General features: G+C 40.0%; 2 protein-coding genes across 2 annotated transcripts; both read left to right on the top strand.

The window, feature by feature from the left end:
- The first annotated feature begins 1,621 nt into the window (after positions 1-1,621).
- On the top strand, positions 1,622-11,892 carry LOC142970084 (alpha-protein kinase 3-like). The gene is made up of 13 exons (XM_076110245.1): positions 1,622-1,749; positions 3,315-3,436; positions 3,793-3,910; positions 4,132-5,383; positions 6,820-8,908; positions 9,237-9,384; positions 9,524-9,651; positions 9,755-9,790; positions 9,887-10,161; positions 10,353-10,441; positions 10,560-10,777; positions 11,304-11,352; positions 11,456-11,892. Exons 1-13 carry the CDS (start codon positions 1,622-1,624, stop codon positions 11,769-11,771), a joined length of 4,968 nt encoding a protein of 1,655 aa, XP_075966360.1. The 3' UTR covers positions 11,772-11,892.
- Positions 11,893-18,558: 6,666 nt separating this feature from the next.
- On the top strand, positions 18,559-23,698 carry sec11a (SEC11 homolog A, signal peptidase complex subunit). Its single transcript, XM_076109992.1, has 6 exons — positions 18,559-18,740; positions 19,221-19,330; positions 20,775-20,924; positions 21,183-21,302; positions 23,111-23,168; positions 23,279-23,698. The coding sequence occupies exons 1-6, from the start codon at positions 18,690-18,692 to the stop codon at positions 23,327-23,329; spliced, it is 540 nt and encodes a 179-aa protein (XP_075966107.1). The 5' UTR covers positions 18,559-18,689; the 3' UTR covers positions 23,330-23,698.
- Positions 23,699-23,738: the final 40 nt, after the last annotated feature.

Below are 23,738 nucleotides of genomic sequence, written 5' to 3'. Positions count from 1 at the left end.
GGTTGAAGGTCCCTTTCTCATTGTTAAATATGTCATTTCTTCTCTTAAAGTTTTCCCTTATTTTGAAATGAAATTCTCCAGTTAATCTTGATCATTAAATTGAGTCACCTACCTGGCAAGAAAAGTGGAAAGTGTTGGATTTATAGCGGAACGTGACGTATGGATGGAACAAAAAATTGAAATAGACAGAGAAGGATCAAAGGCGTGCGTAATATGAAGCGTGTATGTGGTAACATGAGAGAAAATTCAAGATTGAGATCTTTGAACTTGATTTGGGGGGAACACACTCCATCAAGCTGTACTTTATAGAGTACTAGTATCAATTGCAATCAGTTCAAAGAAGATTTGAAGGATTTACAGTTTGTTTGCAAAAGATAAGTTTGAGGTAAAAATGAAACATTCATAACGGTAATTTAAAGGTAAACATTTATTTCTCAATCTTACAGGTTAATTAACTTTTCTCTTCATTTTGATTAGTTTGATGAGATCAAAAATGCCAACAGGGTTTAACCAAACCAACTCATCCTGTGAAAAACAAAAATCCAATTAAATTGCTGATCGCTGATTTGTGTGTGTGAGAATGCATGTGTGTACGTGTGTGTGTGTGTGTATGTGTGCATGCTTGTGTAAAGATAAGAACCCATAGCTCGTTGGCAGTCAATGGGATCTGCCTATATAAGGCTGTTCTATTCCTACTGCCTTTCCTCTGGGGAGCCAATGCAATTGTCACTCACTGGACAATGCATGTCAGAGAGCTCGGTAGGCTTCACCGTCTTATATTATATTAAAGAAAAATGTGCTTTTATCTTTTTTTTTAAATTACATAATTCCAGAAAGAACAAATGGGGAGGAAAAGCAGAAAAACAGATTTAATTTTAACTCCACACTTTCATGTTTGGAAAGTGACCTTGTGAGACCGGACTGCAGACAGAATGTACAGCTCATATCAACGGACTAAAGAGTGAAGGCATCATTCTCCAGGTTGACAGACTCATGTGATTCTTTGCTATAGTCTGTACAGCCAGCTACGACCACACAACTGCTCCCTCTCTTCTCTGAGTGCATGTAATCCATTGGACACAAAATAGAAAAAAAAAACCTCACCCTATTTTTTATATACTCTCCTCCAATTCATGGAATTACCAAACCCATAAAGACCTTGCATTTGACATGGACTTACTGTGGATAATGATTTTTCTTGTTTCTATACAGACCTGTTACGACATGGCTTTTAGCTTGTTTTATAAAATGGTCCGTAGACAAGTTTTGGAAAGTGTGCTGTGCTCTTGTGCCTATTTGCAGGCCAACTATAAATAGTCCAGCAGCCTACGCATGCTCGTTTGATTGGGAATTGCAGTGCCTGAAGGCAGTGCTGAGGGGTGTCTGTCAAAGGAGGGAGAGAAACTTGTGAATGGTGAGTTAAATGTATAAAATAGTCTGCTGAATGTTGTTTATTACATTTCAGTACATTTTGATGTAATGTAACTTTCTGTTGTGCTGTCTGTGATATTGTTTCCTTTCAGCTCTCATTAATCTCTCTGGAAAGCCCAACCAAAGAATAGTGACAACACAAACTTTTTTTCTTCTGGAGTCTCCGGAGTATTCATTTATCTGGTGAAAAATGGATTCACGGAGGACGACACCACGCTCCTCTTTTGGCAATGGAAGATCCAACAGCGGGGATGATATCAGTGGGAGTAGCCGGCCGAGTAGCTGCAGCTACCTCTCTAACGTGAGGCCGGAGAACAGGTACAGGACTCGACACTAACCCAGTGTGCTGTGCTACCTGCTGTTAGTCCAACAGCAATACCAATATCATTTTCCTAACCTGGGATGGACTTGTGTGGCATATTATTATTTTGTTTGTTGCCATGGTCACCCGAGTTTAGATAAACAGCATATCAGTTATGCACCGTGGGCCCCGTGTCATATCAAGCATTACACCAACAACAACTTCTGCATTAAAAAAAGAACTGTTCATGGAACAACCTATGTTGACCTTTAGATTCCAGACACAGAACTTGTTTAACAGTGTCCTGTATTTTCTTTTCTTATACACGAACCCCTCAAGTTATTTGGTAAAAGGGTGATATGCAGCACTATTGGCTTCTGGGAATATAATTATAAGAAACTAGAATTTTGATTCTTTGTCATCTTCTGTTGGCCCTTAACGAGACTATTGCCCGTGTGATTCATTCCCAAAAAAATGTGAAGTGCTTAATCACTGCAACATAATATGTAAAGATAATGTTGGTGGAATGGACAGCGGTATTGTTTGCAGCTGGAATTGAGACGATGAGCAAAAACTATTGGGGAAAAAAAAAATCTGACATGATGAACAGGAAATGCTGTTTCCTGTCAAACTCAAACGTTTATAACATGTTTTTGCTTAAAAATGTACGTGTCGTAGCTAAATTACTGTAGTATTTTTTTAAAACTCCAACAAACAGCGGTTTGCAGCGCATCCACAGTAACTTACTTAAGTGAGGCTGCATTTAGTATTACTGTCTTGTTTCGTTTGCTTCATCACAAGTAACATGCAGTGAAGTGTAACAGTATCCGTGCACTGACCCAACACTGAAATGGATGTTAACACCAAGACACGTATACAAGCCGCACGATAATGCTGTTATAATACGCATGCAAGCCAACATACATTTATTTTATTATATGTGTGGGATGTTTCTTCCACATTTCCACATGCAATGGTGGGTTGATATTCTTTAGCTATTACATTAATGGTGATGTGTTTAATTTTTCTAATTAATATATCTGGACTAATTAGGCCCTCTAGGGACACAACAAATAGCTATTCATTCTGAACTTCAGAAGCCAAAGATCACACAAAACACTTTCTTTTCTTCCTTTGTTACATGGTATGCATGAAAAATTTGTAAGAACTGCTCAACACTCGATAAGAACACATCTTAGTCTAGTCTTAATTTGTGTCATTGATGTCATTGAAGGCTCAATTCCGACTTGGCTTTAGTCACCAAATCAGCACACATTTGAGAAATTGAAGTCTCTTTTTTCTTCGAGTAATGCTCAATCATAACCTGTCGCTCTACCCAGGCTCTTACCATAATTTGCCATAATTTAGGATTGACTTTTTCCAACAACCGCCATACAAACGTATGAACCTATTGAAGGCTGCAATTTTGAATTCAGTCAACCTTATAAATCATTCCAGCCAATGCGTTTGCTCTTGAGTCCGAAAAACTGTCCATCTATGTAAAACAATAATCCAGTATGTGCGGAATCATTAAAAAAAATGAAACTACAACTTGACAGACCGGCTCTCCTCTCTTGCACAGGAGCACACTCTGCAGCATGATGGCACAGTTAACTGAGGAAACCCAGCCCTCCTTCGAAACAACCCTCAAGTCAAAAGCTGTGTCTGAGAATTGCAATATGAAGTTCTCGTGCGTGGTTACAGGTAAACACGGCTTCGTTGTTTCACTTTGCATGGCTTTACACCAGATGTCTGTGACCTAATGGAAATGTATTACAGGAACATGCAATATTACGAGGGACTTGATGAAAAATCAGTTTGTAGCAATTTAAAGGAAAAGAACACACCAAAATAATGTTCTACCTCTGAAAAAAAGACTCAATATAAATCTGATTCCACGATATTTAGCATCTGAAAGATATTCTGATAGTCTAAAAGTCAAGCTCTTTCTTTATTCACAGTGCAGGGAAGCAATTCCTGGATAAACTGCTACCTTTCTAAGTTGATACCGAAATTGTTTGCCCTGATGATCACATTTGTTTTCATTTTTTTTTTTTCAGGATACCCTATTCCTCAAGTCATTTGGTACAAGGATGATGTGCAGTTAGACAGATACTGTGGACTTCCTAAATATGAAATCTTCCGCAACGGACAAAACTATTCCCTGCACATCTATGAGTACGTATGTTTGGAAACACTGATATGACATCTGAATGCACTCGTTCTACCAAAACAGTACAAACTCTCATTAAAGAAATTTAAATGACTACACAGCAACACAGCTCTGTTGGAGCTTATGTCCTGAGCAGAGTTTAGCACACACAGCACTTTTGTCCTTTTGTTTTTGTCAGGGATAAGTCATTTTAATCAAGGCAACTTATATTGACTTTTCTTTGCAGTTGCACTGTGGAGGACGCAGCTATATACCAGGTCTCAGCCAGCAACAGTAAAGGCATTGTGTCCTGCTCTGGGGTTCTGGAGGTGGGCGAAATGAACGAGTTCAAGATCCACCAGCGCTACTTCGCCAAGCTCAAACAAAAGGCCGAGATCAGACGCAAGGAAGCGGAAGGTAAAGAAAACCAGGAGCCGCTACGAACCATCAGTCCTGACCGCACACTGAGGAAGCGCCGCTCCACAATGGAGGCCTTTCTCAGCACGCCAAGCTCCATGGAGGATGAGGGCATCGAGGAGAGCCTTCAGGCTGTGGCTGTGGACACTGAAGCCAGGTTACAGGAGGCCACTGTGGAAGAGGTGGAGGAAAAGCCAGTTCCCATCACCAATGGAGCAGTGTCAGCTGTAACTAATGGACAGACTATCGGTGAAAGTGGTAACAAGAGCGGGACATGTATATACGACTCTGCCCAGAAGATTTTTACTGCACACCAACCCAGAACTCCCTTTGTCAAAAAGAAGATTAAAATTTCCAACAGTACACCAGAAGAGCGGCCATCTGAGGGGAGAAGGGCAACAGATGAGACCTTAACCTCTGTAGCTCTGGCCTGCACAGAGCCAGTTCAGTCTGAGGGGAATTCAGAAGAGTTTATGGAAGTAGAGAACGTTGTTAGTTCATCAGTTGTGGATTCAGACTCCAGGAACGTGACAGAACGACATCAGAAATCAGGAACAGAGGAAGTATTGCGTGCTGAAAGGCCTTCAAAGGGTGAAAACATATGTGTTGAGGAAGCTGTTCCTTCACAGAAAGTACAGCTGCCTGCCTCAGTACATGTTGCTCTTACATCTACAAGTCATACTGTTTCAGGAACTGAAGGTAAAAAAGCTGCAAAGCATGAGAAGAAAGCTGGACGTAAAGATACTGAACAGAATTTGGAAATGCAGAACCAAAGTCCTCACAAGACCTCAACGCAGCGACAGTCAAGTGCTGCAGCAGCGTCCCGACAACCCCGAAGCACAGTAAAGGGTAACATTTCTAAAATGGAACATGTTGAAGTCATGGATGTGGACGAGAAGTCAAATACTCCCACTGGTGGATCCTCAGCACACAGAGACATTGAGTCAGTGAACACACCACGTAAAAGCAGAACCTCTTTACTTCAGCGTCCACGTGAACAGGCTGGAGATCAGCTGTCTGCGAAGGAAACAAGCCCCACCCGAAAAAATGTGTCTGTGTTTCGGCCGGCGCTGCTGAACGAGGTGAGCGAGCCTTTTTCGCATGAGCTCATGAGCGCTTTGTGCTGCCAACACAGGCCTCATCGGTAACACAAGCATCCTGGAGCTATTTATAGCTTTTACAAGTATGCCCTGCTGTGTGACAAGAATTGAATGACGCACATGTTGACAGATGCAACAGGTAGATTCATGCGTTTGATATTCTTAGTTCAATGGTCTGAGAGTTGCAGTATTCCTTATAATATGAATTCAGGGTTATAATTTGGCACTCTGAAAACATTATGGTACATGGATTCAGCAGATTTTCGCCTGAAGCAAAAGTTTGACATTTAGGGAAATGCATTTATTCACTCTTGCAGAGAGTTAGGTCAGAAGAAGATAGATTCCACTCTCATGTCTGTTACATCTAAAGCAATAGCCAACAGATGATTAGCTTAGTTTAGCACAAAGCCTGGAAACAGGGGGAAACAGCAAGCCTGGCTCTGTCAGAAGGTCATTTTTGTCACACTTTTATTTTTTATATGGATTTAACAATGAGGTATATTATGTTAATTAGTGCACTTTAGAGGTGCTGGTAGATCTATTTTAATATTGGACAGAGACGATCTAGCTGTTAACTCCTGTTTCAAGTGTAGTGCTGAAGCTAGCAGCTGCTGGCTGTGGCCCAAGAGCAAATATGTAGGTTATGCAGACAAAAAAAGCAATTTCATTTCAGATGGACTTAAACAGACAGACATGAGATCTTTCAATTGATCTTTGAATAAGTGCATTTCCCCAAACATCCAACTAATTCTTTCAAAAATGAAAGTTAATGGAGGGTGTTGTCGTGGTGACCTGATTGATGATTTCCGGCCTCTATAACTACATTCAACCGATACATTTGGCAACAGTCTATATAAGCACTTGTTTTTCTATTTGGATTGTGTCTCTTTATTGTCCACTGCTTAGGCAATCCTCCTGACTCCAGCTGCATGGTTGAATACTGACGGCACTGAGTGCTGAGACAAAACACTGCACAGCTGAAGCGCCTCTTAAAATGATTCGCATTCCTTTCTGGCCACACTTAAATATAAAATAGCCCCCCTTACTTGTGAATAGGCCTCACTGTGTCAGCATTAGATAACAGGGAAGGAGGGGAAAACAAGCAGAATTGAGCGAAGCCGCAGATTTTTTATCTAATTTATTATGACATTGAATATGACTTTATAGTTAAGTATTTTTATGTTTTGCAGTTGCCTTTTGAAGGAACCTATGGGCAGAATGCAAATTACCCATACGCTATATCATGCCTTATCTCATGACATATGACACAGGGAACCTCTCGTGCTAATTTAAAAAGGGTTGCTGGTTACGCTGTTGCTGTTTTTAAAATTACATGTGTTTGTCCCTGTTCTGCATAGCCAGGGATAAGGGAATAAGTATTTACAGCATGGAAACTTCTGCTTGTATTTTGCCCCAAGGTTACACAGGCCCATGCAAAGATGAACAGGAATGATGCACCTGTCAGCCTTGAGCTTCCACCCAACCAGATGGATGCGCAACCACCACAAAAGACCGGATCAGAGAGAGAGACCATGGCAAATGACATCCAGACCCCGTCTTTGCACTGTGGTCTTCAAGCAGCAATTGACAAAATGACACAGGACACATGGGATCATTCCAGGGGATCAAATGAAAGCCATAGGGCCCTTTTTACAGACATACAGAAGTCACCCCTCCAAAGCCCTGGTGGTGGTGAGAACTCCCGAGGGTGTAACGTTTCTTCCAGCGCCCAGCAAAGCCAAATGAATACAGCTATAAAAACTGTTGAAGGGACAGAAATACAAGTTGATGAGAAGGTAGAAGGCAACGAGGTAGGTAAGTTATTAGGGCAGTCTGACAGCGTGGCTCCAAATGAGAAGATAGTTGAGATGGAGACTGAAAGTGCTGCTCTGATTGAACACATTGAAAGAGAAAAGACCAAAGATGCAGCAAATAAAGACACTGATGTTATCATTGTGGATGCATCTAATAAAGAAACTGAGAAGAATGAGCACATATTAGATATGGAGGAGGAAACTAGTTCAGAAACACAGGATCTACAGTCGTCTATGTTGGAGCCTGCAATCCCACTCCCGACAAAAACTTCAGAAAACACAAACATGTCCGAACTCCAGATAAAAGAGTTCCAGGAAATTCCACAACCTGTCACAAAAGTCATTTCTGTAGCTGAACTTTTGAGATCACAAGTAAAGGCTCTTGAATCCACACTGGTAAATTCAGTGACCGTCTTACCGGTTCATGCTGGCTTTATACAAGATCCAACTCCTACTGTGACAGAAACATGTGAGGAGTTAAAAGAAGACAACAGCAAACCGACAGTGAAGAAGTCGATGTCTGACAGGAAAACTGACACGGGTATTACTCCTCCCAGAATCATAAAAGAAACCCTCATTGAAGTTTTTAATCAGCTAAATAAAACTGACCAGGAACCAATTCAGTCTCAAGGTGCAACTTCACCGCCTGTTCAGGCTTTACAAAACCCATCTGTAATCCCTCCCATCTCTGTCACAGACACTGGCATCGCTACAGAGACTGCAGGACTTCATGGCAGTGTCATGGACATTTGCCGGGAAACTGGAGCCTCAACTCAGGTTCCTCTGAAAGATTGCCCTGTTGTGTCCCTTTCTGGGAGTGAACATGTCAAACAAAATCTCCCTCCTTCGACCTCTAAGGATGAACTGACCAAAATACTTTCATCTGGAACTGTCCCACGAGAACCTGGGAATCCACTTGCAGTGACACCTATAAAGGCCGGCGGTCAAGAGTCAAATATTACAGTTTTGGAGCATTCCAAATGTGAACCTGTTCAAGGCAAAGAGATGGGAGGTACACTAAAGTTAACCCCAAAAACTAAACTCAACTTCCAAACTGAAATGGGGATTATTGAAATGAATTCCACAACACTAGATCAATACAAAATGGAAGAACACGACGCAAACCCCAGTTCTTTGCAGAGTGTACAAACGTTTCCCGCTAAAGGTGTACTTGGAACAGATACAGAAGAGAATAATCTTCACATTATTCAGCAGGACAGCTCAGTGGCTGAGGAATTTTCAAGAACTGACTTTTTAGGCAATCCAACTCCTGGGGCTAGTCCATTGTTAAAGAAACGAGACTGTGTTTCTCCCATTCCTTCTGCTACTCAGCAAGAGCTAGCCTCTGGGGCCCGACGCAAAATCCTCGTACCCAAGGCCAAACCTGATGAGGCCTCAGAGGCTACATCACCGGTTGATAACCAAACTCAGAAAAAGGAAGTTCCTACAGAGAGCAGCAAGCTTTCCACAAGTCCAGTGACCCTCGCTGTGTCTCCAAGCCTGTCAAGACGGTCACCTCTACTTCAGCCCCCTGTCGAGCAAACCTGTCCTGCAGAAAGGCGTTCTCCGCTCTTGAGCAGAAGGAAGACGGCATCTGATACTCAAGCACCAAGCCAGCCGCCCGCTGAGGAGATCCACACCCCAAAAACTGAGGGGAAACCTGCAGAGAAGGACAAGCACGATCCATTCAAAGGTACAATAGCCAAAATAGTAAATAGCTTTAACAGAAATTGTTACTATGCGCAGCCTATGAACATATGTCTTACTTTGGCAGTAAAAAAAATCATGTCTATTTTGTTTAAGTCAGGCATGGGGTTGCAGTGAATATACTGACATTTACTTTCAGCGCCATACTATGTATTTTCTATATATAAGCTGAATTATACAGCAAAGAAATGTTTGCTATGTAGCATATGGCAGATACAGTATATATCAGACTGGATACATCAAGGTTGCTTGACAGTTTGAAGATAGAAAAGTTTCTTCACTATGCTGTCTGTGTTGTGTCTGTTACCCTCCAGCACCTCAAGTTATTCGTAAGATCAGGGGTGAAACCTTCGCAGATGCCTCCGGACACTTGAAACTGTGGTGTCAGTTCTTCAACGTACTTAGTGACTCTACAATCAAATGGTACAGAAATACAGAGGCAATTGCTCAGATTAAAAGAAGGTAAGTTTTCAATGGTACTCCAAAGAAAATCCGCAGTTTCACAAGAAATGTCGTATAATATGGTTCTGTGTTTTTTTTATAAATGGCAAGAAAGCACGCAAAATAGGAAGACAAATAGCTTTTCTTGTTTGTTTCTCAGCGCAGGGGATGAAACTCAGGTCAATCTTGCCATTGTTCAGGCAACATGCAAAGACTCTGGTGTTTACGGATGCACAATCACAAATGAATATGGGACCGACTCAACAGACTGTCTCCTTAGTGCAGATAGTATGTACTCTTTTACCTTACATTTGGCATGAAACAAACATTTGTCCTTGCATTACTGGATCGCAACAAGACTCATTTTGATTTCTCTCTTACTGTGTTGCAGTCTTGGCTGGAATGTCCCTACGTGAGGACCTTGGTGGTAAGATGAGGCTTTACATGTTTAGATCCTAGTTTTTTCCAGTGTCAGAGGCCAAATGCTTTTCTGACTGCCCTTCTTCCATTCTTCTGTATGCAGTTGGAGAAGAGATCGAAATGACACCCCTGATATTCAACAAGGGTGTGGCTGATTCTGGCATCTGGGGTAACAATCTTTTTGGCCGTATAATGATGCAGGAATCTCATATTGGTGATGGCTGTTCTCATAAAGTCTGGAGGGCAAAAGTCATCTATGGTCTGGAGCCTGTATTTGAGTCTGGAAACACGTGTATCATTAAAGTATGCAACCCCATTGCCTATGGAGGCAAAGCAGAAAGCTGCCTTATAGAAAGGAACCTGGACGTTGTTAAGCAGGTATGTAAAAAGGTTTGATTTATTCGTGTCTTCTTAGATTTAGATATATCATTCAATAAGCTTAAAAATCCAGCATTAAAGGGAATCAGTCTGTAGTCATTCTTGCCACCCACATAGGATTACTGAGGCATAAATTACTGATGTAAATTGAGCATATCTTTACTGGCTGTTCTCCAACGTTCTGCATACAGAAGTGTAAAATTCAGAACTTGGCTCGGGAATACTGCAAAATCTTCTCCGCAGAGGCAAGAGTGATTGAAAACTTTGGCCCCTCGCTTGAGTGAGTGTGATCTCTCTGTTAACTCTTCCTCAACGGATAACGTCTTCTTGAGTATCATATACGGTACACAGACTATCAAGCCTCACTAAAAGTTAATTATATCATCTTTGTCACACAGGGTGATCCCAGTCTACCTGATGTACCGACCAGCAAACACTGTCCCTTATGCCACAGTGGAGGCTGATCTATCAGGAGTCTACCAGAAATACTCTGTCCTCGATGATTCAGGCAAAATAGACATGACGTCTGGCTCTGAGGCGGAGCAGAAGTGCTGTGCCCTGCAGCACTGGATCTTTCAGTGGACCAATGGCAGTCTGCTTCTCACTCGACTAGAAGGTAGGCTCACCCTTGAATTCGACAGGGCAATGTGAAATTTATGTTTTCCCCAAATTTGTGGCAAAAGTTTTTAATAATATAATGACGTATTGGGACGTGCAATGCTATGAAACTGAGGCCCCCTTCTTTATCCTGGTTCATCCCACAACACAACAAGCATTTATCAAGTTTTTATTAAAATCAGTAGCATATTGAATTAAAGAGGCAGTGAGCGTGTGAAGCTCAAGATTGGTTGACGGATTACACACACTTTACCATTACTAATGAAGTAAAATGTTGCTTGCAATAAAGACTTAAAGGAGGCATGTGTGTTCTGAACACCTTCGAGTCCATTAAACACGATTTATAATGCAGCGTTATATTTACAATAAGAATAAGACTCAACTTGTATTTTCATTTTTTTCTACCTCTTACATGTTTAGTGCTGGAGTTAATGTGGTGAATATTCACATTGCATGTCTGTCACATTTGAATATGTTTCCTGAACAACAGAAAAATGAAGTAATTACGTGGTGTTGTTTTGCAGGTGTTGACACCAAGATCACCAATGTTGGGATTTCAGTTAAATCGACGGGGTTAGTATAATTATGTAGTGAAAACCTCATTTTACAGGTAATTTACATTCATGCTGACCACGATCACGACTGTGACATTTGCTTTTGTTGTGTGTTGCTGCAGGCATCAAGGTCTGTCTGTTGAAGGGAATCCCAAAGTCTTTGAGCAGTTTGTCTCCCAGCACCAGTGTAACTACTTCTGTGGTCTGCTCAGCCTGAGGTCACTAAAGGTCCTGGACTCTTTAATGACGCCATCGAAGCCGAAGGGCTCCCGGAGTCCATTACTTCAACGCAAAGTGTCTGCTGGCTCCTCCAGCCCTCAGACTGGCCGGAGAGCCGCTGGCAGCCCCAGATTGCCCAGGAAGACTGAGCAAGAGGGCGGAAACACCCCCACTAAACAAAAAGCTGCTGATGCTCCCAAACTTGTCAAGACGGAGTAGAGTAATCATCACTCAATAAGACATGAAAGATCACTCAATATCAGTGGTATAGAATTCTAATCAAATTCTATTGACTTGCACGATGAAGTCCTAAACCAGAAATGGTTCACTGTATCAGCAAAGCAGTGCAGGGAGAAACAAAAGAGGCTGATGACGCCTCTGTTTTTAAGAGAGGTAAAAAAAAAAAACTTCAGAGACCAGGAAAGAGATTATTAAATATTGTTTTGACAGCCACCATTCCTTGCCATTATCACTCATAGTGGATCGATGCCCTTACGTGTTGTACTGATTATCTATTGTTTCCTACGATCAACCAAGCTTGGGGTTGAAACTACAGGGAAGTGTAATGAGAAGTAGCTGTCCTTGGTTTGTATTCTATCAGTCAATGTACCATTGTTGGTCACAGATTGTGAATCCCAATCTCAGGTCAGTGTATTTGTACTAAATGAATTTGCCAGATAACACTTTTTGAAGTGAAGTGGCATAATATGTAGTTTATTGTAGTAATCTGAATGTAGGGCAGTTATGTCAATAGTAAAGTCAAGTCATAACAGATACACGGTACAGCACATTTTTAAGGCTGTGAGTAAACAAACTATATTTTTCGGTTATGTATCAAGCCAAATGTAGAGTCACGTGACACTGTTGTACGGTGGCAAATGGTGCTGTGCTTTTATATTGTAACCTGTCATGTTTACTTGCTGTTCTACATTGCACTGCATTTTTAGAAACTGCACCTTTGAATGCAACTGGCTGTAAAATAAAAGATGTGATTATGCCTTGTACGTTCGTAGAAAGTGCTGTAAAAGTGCATGACGTACTGTTTGAATTTTGAGTGTCATTCTTAATGGAAATCAGCATATTGAGGAGTGAGCTGAATCACAGCAACTAAAGCATCCGGCTCAGTCTCTCTGACATCTGGACTCACTCATTATCACATCGTCTTGAAAGATAAGTAACGCTGTTATCTTAGTGACTCCTATTATCTGAGAGGACTCTGTCACATTTCTTTCTGTCATACTGACAAGAACCTGTTATTTATAGCATTTCCATGAAGTGCATTGCCATATTTGGGCTGATTCCTTGAGACAATTATAGTAAAGCAACACTTTATTTTTATCAATATTCTTTCAGCTACATCAGAATTTTACAAAAGATGTAAAGCTGACCTAAGGGGAGCATGAATGTACAACACAGCCATCTTGGGACAAGGACTTGGTCATCAAAAAATGAAAGGCCTTAAGACTTGTTGGCAAGACAAAAGACACTCATGGAAGTTAAAACGAGACTAAGAAGCTACTGCAGTGCTAGCTGCTCGGTGTCTGTACTGTATGGGTAAAACAATGCTTTGAGCTAACATGCTAATATTTAGCATGTCATTTAGGTGTGATACTGTTTAGCAGGTCACCATTCTGGTTTAGCATTGTAGCATGTTATCATTTGCTAACCAGCGCTAAATACAAGGTACAGCTGAAGCTGAGGGGAATGTCTTTAGTTTTTAGCTGGTGTGTGGTCATAAACCAAAGTATTGGACACATTTAAATTTGACCTAATGATGGCACTAGATAAAAAATGAAGGGATCACCAAAGTTATTACGATTCATCCTCAGGAGGACAAGAATGTGTGTACAATCCATCCAATAGTTGTTGAGACATTTCACTACATAACACAAATATCAGCCTACAATTAAAGGACCGTCAAGGTCCGTAGGATTTATCCTCTGGGGTCCATAAATGTCTGTAAGAAATGTAATGAATTCATGTTATTGTTGTTGAGATATTTCAGTTCGGACCAAAGTGGTGGACTAACTGCTAGCAAGGCTAAAAATTACATTGATTAATTACAGTAGATCCAGAGTAATTTGTTTCATATGATTTGGAGTCAGAACAACATGAATACATTTTGAATAGATGCACTAAAGGATTCATCACTTTGTGCTGTAGGATCTTAATAATATCCAACATGAGAAAAGACTGTTAAAAAGGGAATCCTTCTTTCAGCTATGTCATGCTAAACATCACTACCACTTAGGGGCAAATCACCTTCACAGATATTAAAGAATGACGTGTTGCACGCAACCAGTGTGTTGTTACAGGGTGAAAGGCTAACTTCATCATGATAATCATTTGTGATTCCTAGTCATTAGTGAGTCATCGTTTGTGTAAGCAGCGGCCTCACGCACAAGTGTGAGCAGTGCCGCGGACCTAAATGTACACTTCACAAATAAGTTCACTTCGTGTCAATTCTGATGTTGTTCAGTAGCGTGAGAGCATCAGATGCTGCCAACAGAAGGAAGAGATGGAAGACTGTAGTGTGAGGTAGCTGATGCTTCTGTTACATAGTCCATTTTCTTACACGCAACTACTTTGTTATAATCTGCGACACATGATGGCAGCAGGGTAAAAAAAGTTTTAGAAATAAAGTTTTGGCCTTGTACCGGCTGTGTAAGCGTGCCTCTAAAGTGAACTGAAGACACAGGCCTACCTTATAGCCTGTCAGCCTTCAGGACAAAACGATTTGTAACACAATGCACAATAGGCCCATGCATAGTCACTTGAAAACCAGGTCATAACACATAATGGAATTCACAGACGTCCAGGTGCAATTAATGTCTTTGATGAAGGAAACAACCATCTCTGACAATGAGAACAAACCTTTAATTCAATGTAAATAAAACAATACTGCATGACATCTGGCTCACAGGTCTCATTAATTCATTGATTTCCACCACGTGTCCACATGGTGTTGAACATGGCTTCCTCCATTCATGACTCTATTCAGACGACGTGCATATACATGTTTGGACCAGACACACGGGCGATATCGCGGATGAACAGACTGGATGTAGTGTAATTGATGTGCGATAACAACATGGAGGAGATTGGACCTATCATGAAACAAGACACTCCTGCCACCTACTGTTTGTTCAATCACCGCACCATTGATGAAAATAAGACAAGTGAAACAACTTAGCTTGCACTAAGTTTCAAATGATGTCTGTTTTTAGTTGACCAAACTTTCTTTATGGAGATATTGAGGTGAATGCTTGATTTATCCTGGAAAGTGATCAAATAAATGTTTCACATTTGTATTATATTTTTCTTCTATTCTATATTTATGTATCTTGTAAATATTTGAAATAGTGTTTTTTGTATTTTTCTTCTATTCTATATTAATGTTTGCTGTACATATTTGTTATAGTATTTCTTATAATTTATTCAGCTACCAAGGTGCTCCATACTTGATTTGATTTTTTTATTTAATTTCTCTCTGTTTATGCACCAATGCACCAAAGTAAATTAATTTTATGAGAAAACCTACTTGGGAATAAATCTAATTCTGATTGTAAGTACTACTGCCGTTACAGTTTTTTATAGTACATTGGCGGGTTCCATGAGTCAAATATTTAGTCACTGATTATCAGTTTTCAAATGGCAGTAATGAACAAGCACAATAGTAAACAAGTTGGGGTATAGTGCTGTAAAAAGTGACATACTCATCACAAAATACACACGGAAATAAAAGTATTAATAGTATACGTAAAGAGTTATCCACAATACTATCACTGAGTGGCAAAAATATGTAAAATCAATATTATTTTGAAAATCAACTCGAATGAAATGTCAGTATCATTGTCGATTATAAAAATCCCATTTGTCTGAGAGGAATGACAATGACAATGACAATGAGACATACCTTAATCCGAATGAATTTCCTGCAAGGCGTTTCAGAAATAATTATGAGCGAAGCGTGGAAATTACAGAGAAAAGATGCAGTGGCACGGCTCTTCCTGCTGCACTAAGAAGCTCTGACCGAATGAAATGAAGAGCGCTCGATCGCTCATAGTAATCTCAGCATTAATACCAATGATAAGACGCAGCAAATGAGAGAATTGTTAGTCCCCAACTGTTGCAATGTTGTGTACATGTAGGCCTAATTAATTGCCATTAAATATAATAGGACGTAATGTTGAGTTAATGTGAAGACCTCACACTCAGAGCCTGGACCTTTAGCACATTAAACACATTTGTAGAATTCAGTCTCACATTCAGACTCATTATGTGGCAACATGTAAAAAATATGCTCCTCTACGCAAAGATCTTATTTCATTTTTGAACGATATTATAGAATATCATCTTTACATTATGCCAGACATTATTTGTACAACATCAGAGCCACAATGAGGTGGCACAGACAGTAAGAGCTCATTAAATCAAATGGAAGAACAGGAAAAACAGATACAGCGACATGTGTGTATCTGGCCACTCTCACAAAGCTGCCTGACCTCACATTGTTGTGCCTGACTGACTTCAATTACCATCGGCAGGCCAGGGTAGTTGTGAATATTTAGGCAGATTATATGAAAATGATCACACGTCCCTAAATGCCACAGACTAGCTGGCATTTGAAAAAAGTTTTATCTCCAGCCCACCAAAAGTCCCAGGCTGCCACTGGTCTCTGATGCATATCTCATGTTATCTCCTCTCATGGGGGAACATAAAGGCTAAATCTGAATAAAAGCTGTGTTGTGTCAATGCTGTGTATGCATGGATGATATGCTTATGATGAAGCGCTGCCCAATAGGGCTGAGCAATCCTGCAGGAGCAAATACTGCAGGAGAAGAGGAGGTGTGGATACTAGATGAATCTGCAACAATAAGCTGTTAATCCTTCTCAATTAGGTTTTGCATAAAGCACAGCACAGCCACTCCTAACACCTGGGTGTCAAGAGGTATCTGTAATATCTACAACAAAAATAACTGGGCTATCACCTGGTAACAATTCTGATTTATTCGAGGATATTCATATTCAAGAGGCATTGTGGACAACCTCTGAACAGCTTTAATCCTTTTTAATACTGCTTTTGATGGGATGTTTTAAAAGAATAATCAAAACATGAGTTGGTATCACTTCACAACTACCGTCCTCATTTGCTCAGAGAAGTTGCAGTAAAAGTTATTTTTAGATATATGCAGTAAACACAGCATCCTCTGTATGAAGCATGAAAAAGAATAGCCAAGACATTAACAGATCACAACAATCTGAGGGAGTAAAAGCCACCTTAAACCAGCTGTGAAATTAAGTTTTTTGTGTGAATTCAGACAAATTTGAGTTACATATTTCTCTTTTTAAGAAATATGCAAGAAACAAAAAAAGAAATCTAAATAGTAATTTTAGGTTAGAAACTGCCCAAGAGATGCGTACACATTAATGAATAACTGAACTCTGCAGTGTGTGGGAACTTGACAGCTGCTGTTGTTCCATAAGTGCACTTGGATATTCATGCATGCAGCACATATTGCACAGAAGAACGTTTTGTTACAAAGTTAGATTTATATTTTGACTTGTTTTTTAATTGATAACACAACTGTAAAGGATTTGAGGTTGCCTCTACCTTTGGTGTGTTGGTTTGACAGATTGGATCATCTGTCTTTTACAAATCCAACTCAGGGGAAAAAATGAATATAATGCTTTTCAGGATACTCCTTTAACATTGGCACTGTTGATGAATTATAAACATACAGTATAAGTATGTTTTTCTTCTGTGGAGAAATGTAAAACTTTTTTTATAATTCAATATCTTTGTGGTTAGAATTTATCATTAGGTCAATTTCCAAAACACCATCTTAGTATGACATAGACCCCGCCATTTTTTATACAAATACAAACCAACCAGTGTTTGCTGAAACACACAGTCAACACAGTCTCAGAACATGTTGTGAAATTATATTTGACTTTTACACTGAGGGAAAAAACAATTAAGTATTAGTCATATAAATGCCAACATAAAACCAGACTTTTTAATGATGGCTCAAACAGGTGTGTAACACTTGTGTTGCTACAAATCCCCACAGGCTGAGTCAACAAACAAACATGGCAGGTGGGTTTCAGCTGTGTGGTCACTAATTATGTTATCACTTACTCAGTCAAACGCACATCCTATCGGAAATTAGATGTGGTCCATAATAAAAGAAAGAAGTTAATAATAAGCTTCTCACTTGTTTGTAATTTGTGTTAGATTATTACAATCTTGACACGTACAGGTGTTGATTAAGGTTGTAGTGGAAAGTAAACTCGCCTACATTCCCTTTGTGCGCTGTTTTATTTACAGAATAGAGTTTAACCACCTTCAAAGGCGGCCATTAATATGCCATAAAGTATTATATTAGAGTGATTCTTTATATTGGTGGCTGTTTGGTTTATAATACCCACTGAGTCATAATAATTTTATCACTGATTGTAAGCTTAAGCTTTACTCCATTTTGCTCTCAATCAGAAGGAAATATTTGTATCAAAAGAAAGGCTCATGACTAATGTGTAATCTGAAAGGATACATTATAGTGCAATATCATAACGTACATTCTGTATTAACCATGTACTCTTACACTTAGGCTACCTATACTTTGATATTATACTGTAGCAACCCACCTACACTTGTCCCTACCTTTTACATTTGTATGATCCATACTGTTAACCTGATATTGACACTGTAGCCCTATATATTAAATACATTTGGGTTTTCTTGTTTTCCTCGATTTGCAATCCTTGCACTTTAAATTGCAGCTGCTGCACAGCAATTTCCCTCTAAAGACTCTACTGGATCCACAGGGAACAATCACCCAACTCATCACTATCCCATTAATGCCCTCATTTGGCTGTCCATAAACTACTGCAAAACACCATTGAACAAACGTAGAGCTAGCAACCCGTTTCAGTTCCTTTTTGTAGTTTTGTCAGCCGCCTTCTGCTCTCTCTCGTATCCTGAACTGACACCTCAACGGGGGCGGGACTTCCGGTTACGCGCACCCGGAAGATTCGGATGCAAGTTTCAGCGGTGGACCGTGCATCCATATGCCCGCTACTTTAAACGTGTTAATGTGATTTAGGTGCTTTTTCTATCCAGTAGTATCCGCAACAATGTTGTCGTTAGACTTTCTCGACGATGTTCGGCGCATGAATAAGCGGCAGGTATGTAACCGAACATGAGTTTACTCTGATGTTACGACCGCCTCTTTGTACGCCGAGATACCGCTGAGCTAACGAGAACTAGCCGCTTTTTCAACCCGTCACCTGTTAGCGACATAGAAAGTGCGCTGTTTCGTGCACATGTATCTCTTAAATGTCCCCTTTGTACTGCAGCATAAAATACACCTGGTAACCGTAATCAAACACGCACCCTGACTTCAGTGTAGCTAGCTGTGTCCCTCATTTTACCACTGTATTGTCGTGGCACTGTTAGCTAAAGTCTAACGTCAGATTAGCTCAACGGTACCAGTGAGTCACCACTGGATTCAATGTTATCAAACATATGGTGGGAACATTCAGAGTTAACGACTAAGTTGCGTCTTAAGTTGGTTAGTGGTATTTATAGCCATACATACACGCTTGTGTTTTGAGGGGTTGTTATTATAAATGCAGTTTTAATATTCCTTTCTGTTTTGTTTGCAGCTCTACTACCAGGTGCTGAACTTTGGCATGATTGTTTCCTCTGCGCTGATGATCTGGAAGGGACTGATGGTCGTCACTGGCAGCGAGAGTCCAATTGTTGTTGTTCTCAGGTAACTCAGTCACATTTGTTGGGAATGTTAGGGTTCCTGTTCGGCCTTAATTTGGCATTTGTAGTCCCTGCTGATGGGATTTAGTGACGTGTGAATTCAAGTAGCTAACTTTACGTGAGTAGTGAAGAACTTCCCAGGGTGATGGGTTCAGCATGAATAAACAACAAGTACTTCACCACAAGGGCAGTTTGTTTTGTATGTATAGTAGGCAAGCCACGTTTGTAACAATTGTTTTTTTTTGGGGGGGGGGTTCGCCTTTTCTCTCAGGCAGCTGTAAATTATTATTGGGAGACACTAAGAGATTGAGGACTTTGTTAGCACGCATCTGGAAATGTAAACTACATTTTACCACAACACATATCTGATAGAAGAAGTTGCTCAGTCACTGAATCTCATGGATTTTGTCATTTTAACTAGGATGTAGTTTTGCTGTAAACTTCTATAGCATCTCTCTCTCTGTACTGTACATTTTGTGATTGAAGTGGTCATGGGAGAGAGCGTCACCCAGACTGAATAGCACCAAATTTGAAGTCGTCAACAATCTTGAAGAATTGTGAATCCCTCTGTAGTGCAGAGTTAGATTTGGTTGACTTTCTTCCGGAAAAAAAAAAGCCAGGTATTTGAAAGATCACACGACAAACATCCCAGATTAGGGAAGCTATATTTGACCGTCTAAATTCCATTTCTTTAGCTCCAGTTTTACCGAGCCATGCCAAACCTCTGAAAACAGAAATCATATGATGTACAAGTCACCTTTTCGCCATAATTATGCTAAATACAGAAATATTTTTGAACAAGTCTGTGGAAATAGGATCATTCTGCAACACAACATTCACAGAATCACTTTCTGATTCTCTGAAAGTGTGTTTACGTACATTGTGTTATGCTGTGTGCACAATAAGTATAAGTAACGATGTACACAAGCAGCTGATCAGCGGTTGACCCGTTGATCATTCTGTTAGTACGATTATAGACTGTGCTGTTCAAATGATGGCATGGCTCGCAACTCCCTGTGATTTGTCTCTTCTGCTCAATGATCTTTCGGTGAAGTCATTTTTTGTTACTGCAATAGGTTTTTAGTTCAGTCATATGCTAATACACCTTTTAGTTTTAAGTAACGCAAGCAATACAATCCCAGTTTAACCGATGATGGGTAGGGATGTCAATGTCATGATGCAGTTGCAGTTGGTTGGCTTTGCAAACATTACAATATGCTATTAGGCTGCATTTGTTTCTTCAATTTAAAACAATTCCACACTGCAAACGTTTAGTTGTTTTTTAACTCTTAAAGGACTCGCTGCCACAAGTTGTGTCTAACGTCTGTTAATTAAACAAAGGCTGAGATTGGCGTGGCATATTATTTCACACAAGTGGAAATGTTCAATATAAATGATCTAAATGGTGTTAACTCACTTTGATGATGTGTACCTGCCATTCATTTCAGTGGGAGTATGGAGCCAGCTTTCCACAGAGGGGACCTGCTGTTTCTGACCAACCGGGTAGAGGACCCCATCAGAGTCGGAGAGATAGTTGTCTTCAGGATAGAAGGCAGAGAGATCCCAATAGTACACAGAGTACTAAAAATCCATGAAAAGTATGAATACACATTTTATTCGTAGTGTTGGCCATGATTCATTTGTACCTTCAGTATCATTGAGTCCCACGCCGGTGTGTCAAACCCGAGAATGTCATTCACAGTATTGAACTGTATTGAAAAGCTATCTATAAATGCTCAGAGAGGCCGCCGTGATATTTCACGCTCGTCATGCATCCTCATCCAGACACAGATGTGTTGAAAAGGAGGACTTGGTGTTCGCTGTGGTCTAAAATCACACTGGTGCTTTGTCTACAGGGAAAATGGAGACATTAAGTTCTTGACCAAAGGGGACAACAACGCAGTGGACGACAGAGGACTGTACAAGCAGGGCCAACACTGGCTGGAGAAAAAGGATGTGGTGGGACGAGCTAGGGGGTAAGTACATTGTGTGGAAGAAAAATCTATAATGATAAAGACATCTTAATAACACAATAGGACAGATAACTTTACCTATTGAAGTATCTTTATACAGACACCGTAATAACACAATAGGACAGATAACTTCACCTATTGAAGTATCTTTATACAGACACCTTAATAACACAATAGGACAGATAACTTCACCTATTGAAGTATCTTTATACAGACACCTTAATAACACAATAGGACAGATAACTTCACATATTGAAGTATCTTTTGGATATGTTTCTCACACAAAACGAGGAGAATTGCAATCAATGAAAGTTTGAAAAGTCAAAGAATATGTATTAAATTCAGTAGTCTGTATTGGCGAGATAAAACAATGCGTGTGCCAAGGCTTTGCTGGGGTAGACTCAATAAAAACAACACTTACAATCAAATGGTTCTAATCTCATTTTCACTGGTTGGTGAAAAAGAGAAGAAGGTCGTATGCAAAAAGCAGCAATTTCCCATCTTTGATGTTTAAGATTTGGGGATTAGAGTTGTTCTATTATTTTTGCTACTTAATATATATTGAAGAAGGTAGGACTTAAGCAATTCATGCCAGTGAGAGGGCTAATGTAGGGAGCTCTGTCTGACGCGCCATGTTCAAACAAATAGCACGACTCCATTACTGCGTTCTGGTTGTTTATTGTACAGACAAAACAAAAAACCCTGCCAGATGTGGTGTGCATGATGCAATATTGCGGGAAAAACTGGACAATAGATAAGAACAAGCGGGTGCACGGGAAATATTAATTGCACCTCCACACACAGAGATTAAAGACGTCCGTTGCTCCTACAGATAGGAAGGGCATTGAACACATAGCTGTGTGTTTGAGCAGATGTTCATCCCGGAATACGGCTGTCAAGATCATGAAATTTGAGATAAATCTTCAAACAATTAATAGCAATTTACGGTTTAATTGTCTTTTTCATTCTATGCCACACAGCGGTGCTGTTAAGTTTGGCTTTGCAACTAGACCGAAATCCATGTTAAAGATTTGAATGGCTGCTCATTGAAATGATGTCGTGAATTCATCTTCAAATAGTTTGCTGAAACTTATTTTAAATGGCTCGTTCTAAATCTGTTGTGTAGGCTGCCTGTAACAAATGTAACAAATGTAACAAAAGTGCTCCAAGACTTTCAATGAATGTAGAAGTAGGCTTGAAAAGTAAATATGCAACAGGGATTAACCGTACCAGCTTCAGCTCCCAGAGCGAGGACGGTAGGCACAGGAGAGACTGCCTCTTGAGGAGCTGCAGTGTTTATCAGAGGCAAACCCTGATGAATCAAGAGACCCGTTACTGGCACCTCTCTATCATCCTCTTGCTTTGGAGAGCAACAACCATGGTGTCATATGAGCTGAAACAGAAGAACCCGTCCAACAGGTCCTCGTGCTCAGGCAGACGGCTTATTTAACCAGCTGATGGAACTGCATCTATTTCACTTTCTATTTGTAACATTGGCTTTGATTGTGGAATCTGACGACAACGCAAAATGATTACGATCAGCTCAAACGATATAAAGAACAAAATGATTGAGACAGGCCCAAACCAGAAAGGTCTCTTCTGATTATATTTTACCATCATAAGCTGCAATCATTTCTGCTCTCTAATGTCTGAGTACATCCCTGATGCTAGCAAAAGTCATGAAAGTTTTTTTTATTCAGTGACTTAAGTTGTGGACCTTTTGTATACAGACATGTACGATGCATCAATCTCTTGACAGTAAGTTTTTTTTTTTTTTTTTTTTTTTTTTTTTTTTTTTTAATCATCTCCAGGTTTGTGCCATACATTGGAATTGTCACCATTCTCATGAATGATTACCCCAAGTTCAAAGTAAGTTGGTCGACCCCATCGCACCTTTGACAAGATTTGCTTAGTTTTTAAGCTTGAACATATTCGGCATGTCCATCTAACCTGTTGAATCTCCTGTCTTCATTCTGCAGTATGCTGTTCTCTTCATGCTGGGTCTCTTTGTGTTGGTCCATCGAGAGTGAGACACCCAAACGTCACGACTCAAAGATAAACTACGTCCAGGAAACCTCAGTCATGCCTTTCAAAACAGAATTAAATTAGATTTTGTCAAAACCCAACTGGCTTTTTTGTACCCTTTGTTTGAGCATTTTGTAGAAATGTGGATAGGGTGTTTTACATTGACAAATTCAAGCTTTAAAAATATTTTTGTGAGGGATCTCAGCTCGATTTAGTTTGAAATGTATCTTTATTTGTAATCCTCAGAATATGAAACCACATTCATCAAGAGGAGTTAAGTTGTGTTTCTTTTCTGTTGATTCATTGTCTTTGAAAAAGATATGTGAAGTATTTTATGAAAAGTGAATATGAATGATATTAAATATGAAATCTGGTTACGATCCACTCTAGGTTATTTTAACTCTTTGTCTCATT

The sequence above is a fragment of the Anarhichas minor genome, unplaced genomic scaffold, assembly GCF_050575085.1.
Source record: "Anarhichas minor isolate MPS153535 unplaced genomic scaffold, ASM5057508v1 ptg000042l, whole genome shotgun sequence".
NCBI classification, from domain to species: Eukaryota; Metazoa; Chordata; class Actinopteri; order Perciformes; family Anarhichadidae; genus Anarhichas; species Anarhichas minor.
Note: the sequence above shows the minus strand (reverse complement) of the source record. Positions and strands in the feature narration are given on the sequence as shown.

What these genes read in the sequence shown, in the direction of transcription:
- sec11a (XM_076109992.1), top strand. Translation starts at nt 18,690, where the DNA reads ATGTTGTCGTTAGACTTTCTCGACGATGTTCGGCGCATGAATAAGCGG. An exon ending in GGCGCATGAATAAGCGGCAG is followed by an intron (nt 18,741 to 19,220) that starts GTATGTAACCGA and finishes TTTTGTTTGCAG; the next exon opens with CTCTACTACCAGGTGCTGAA. An exon ending in ATGATTACCCCAAGTTCAAA is followed by an intron (nt 23,169 to 23,278) that starts GTAAGTTGGTCG and finishes TTCATTCTGCAG; the next exon opens with TATGCTGTTCTCTTCATGCT.
- LOC142970084 (XM_076110245.1), top strand. Translation starts at nt 1,622, where the DNA reads ATGGATTCACGGAGGACGACACCACGCTCCTCTTTTGGCAATGGAAGA. An exon ending in CTGTCTCCTTAGTGCAGATA is followed by an intron (nt 9,652 to 9,754) that starts GTATGTACTCTT and finishes ACTGTGTTGCAG; the next exon opens with TCTTGGCTGGAATGTCCCTA. An exon ending in ATTTCAGTTAAATCGACGGG is followed by an intron (nt 11,353 to 11,455) that starts GTTAGTATAATT and finishes GTGTTGCTGCAG; the next exon opens with GCATCAAGGTCTGTCTGTTG.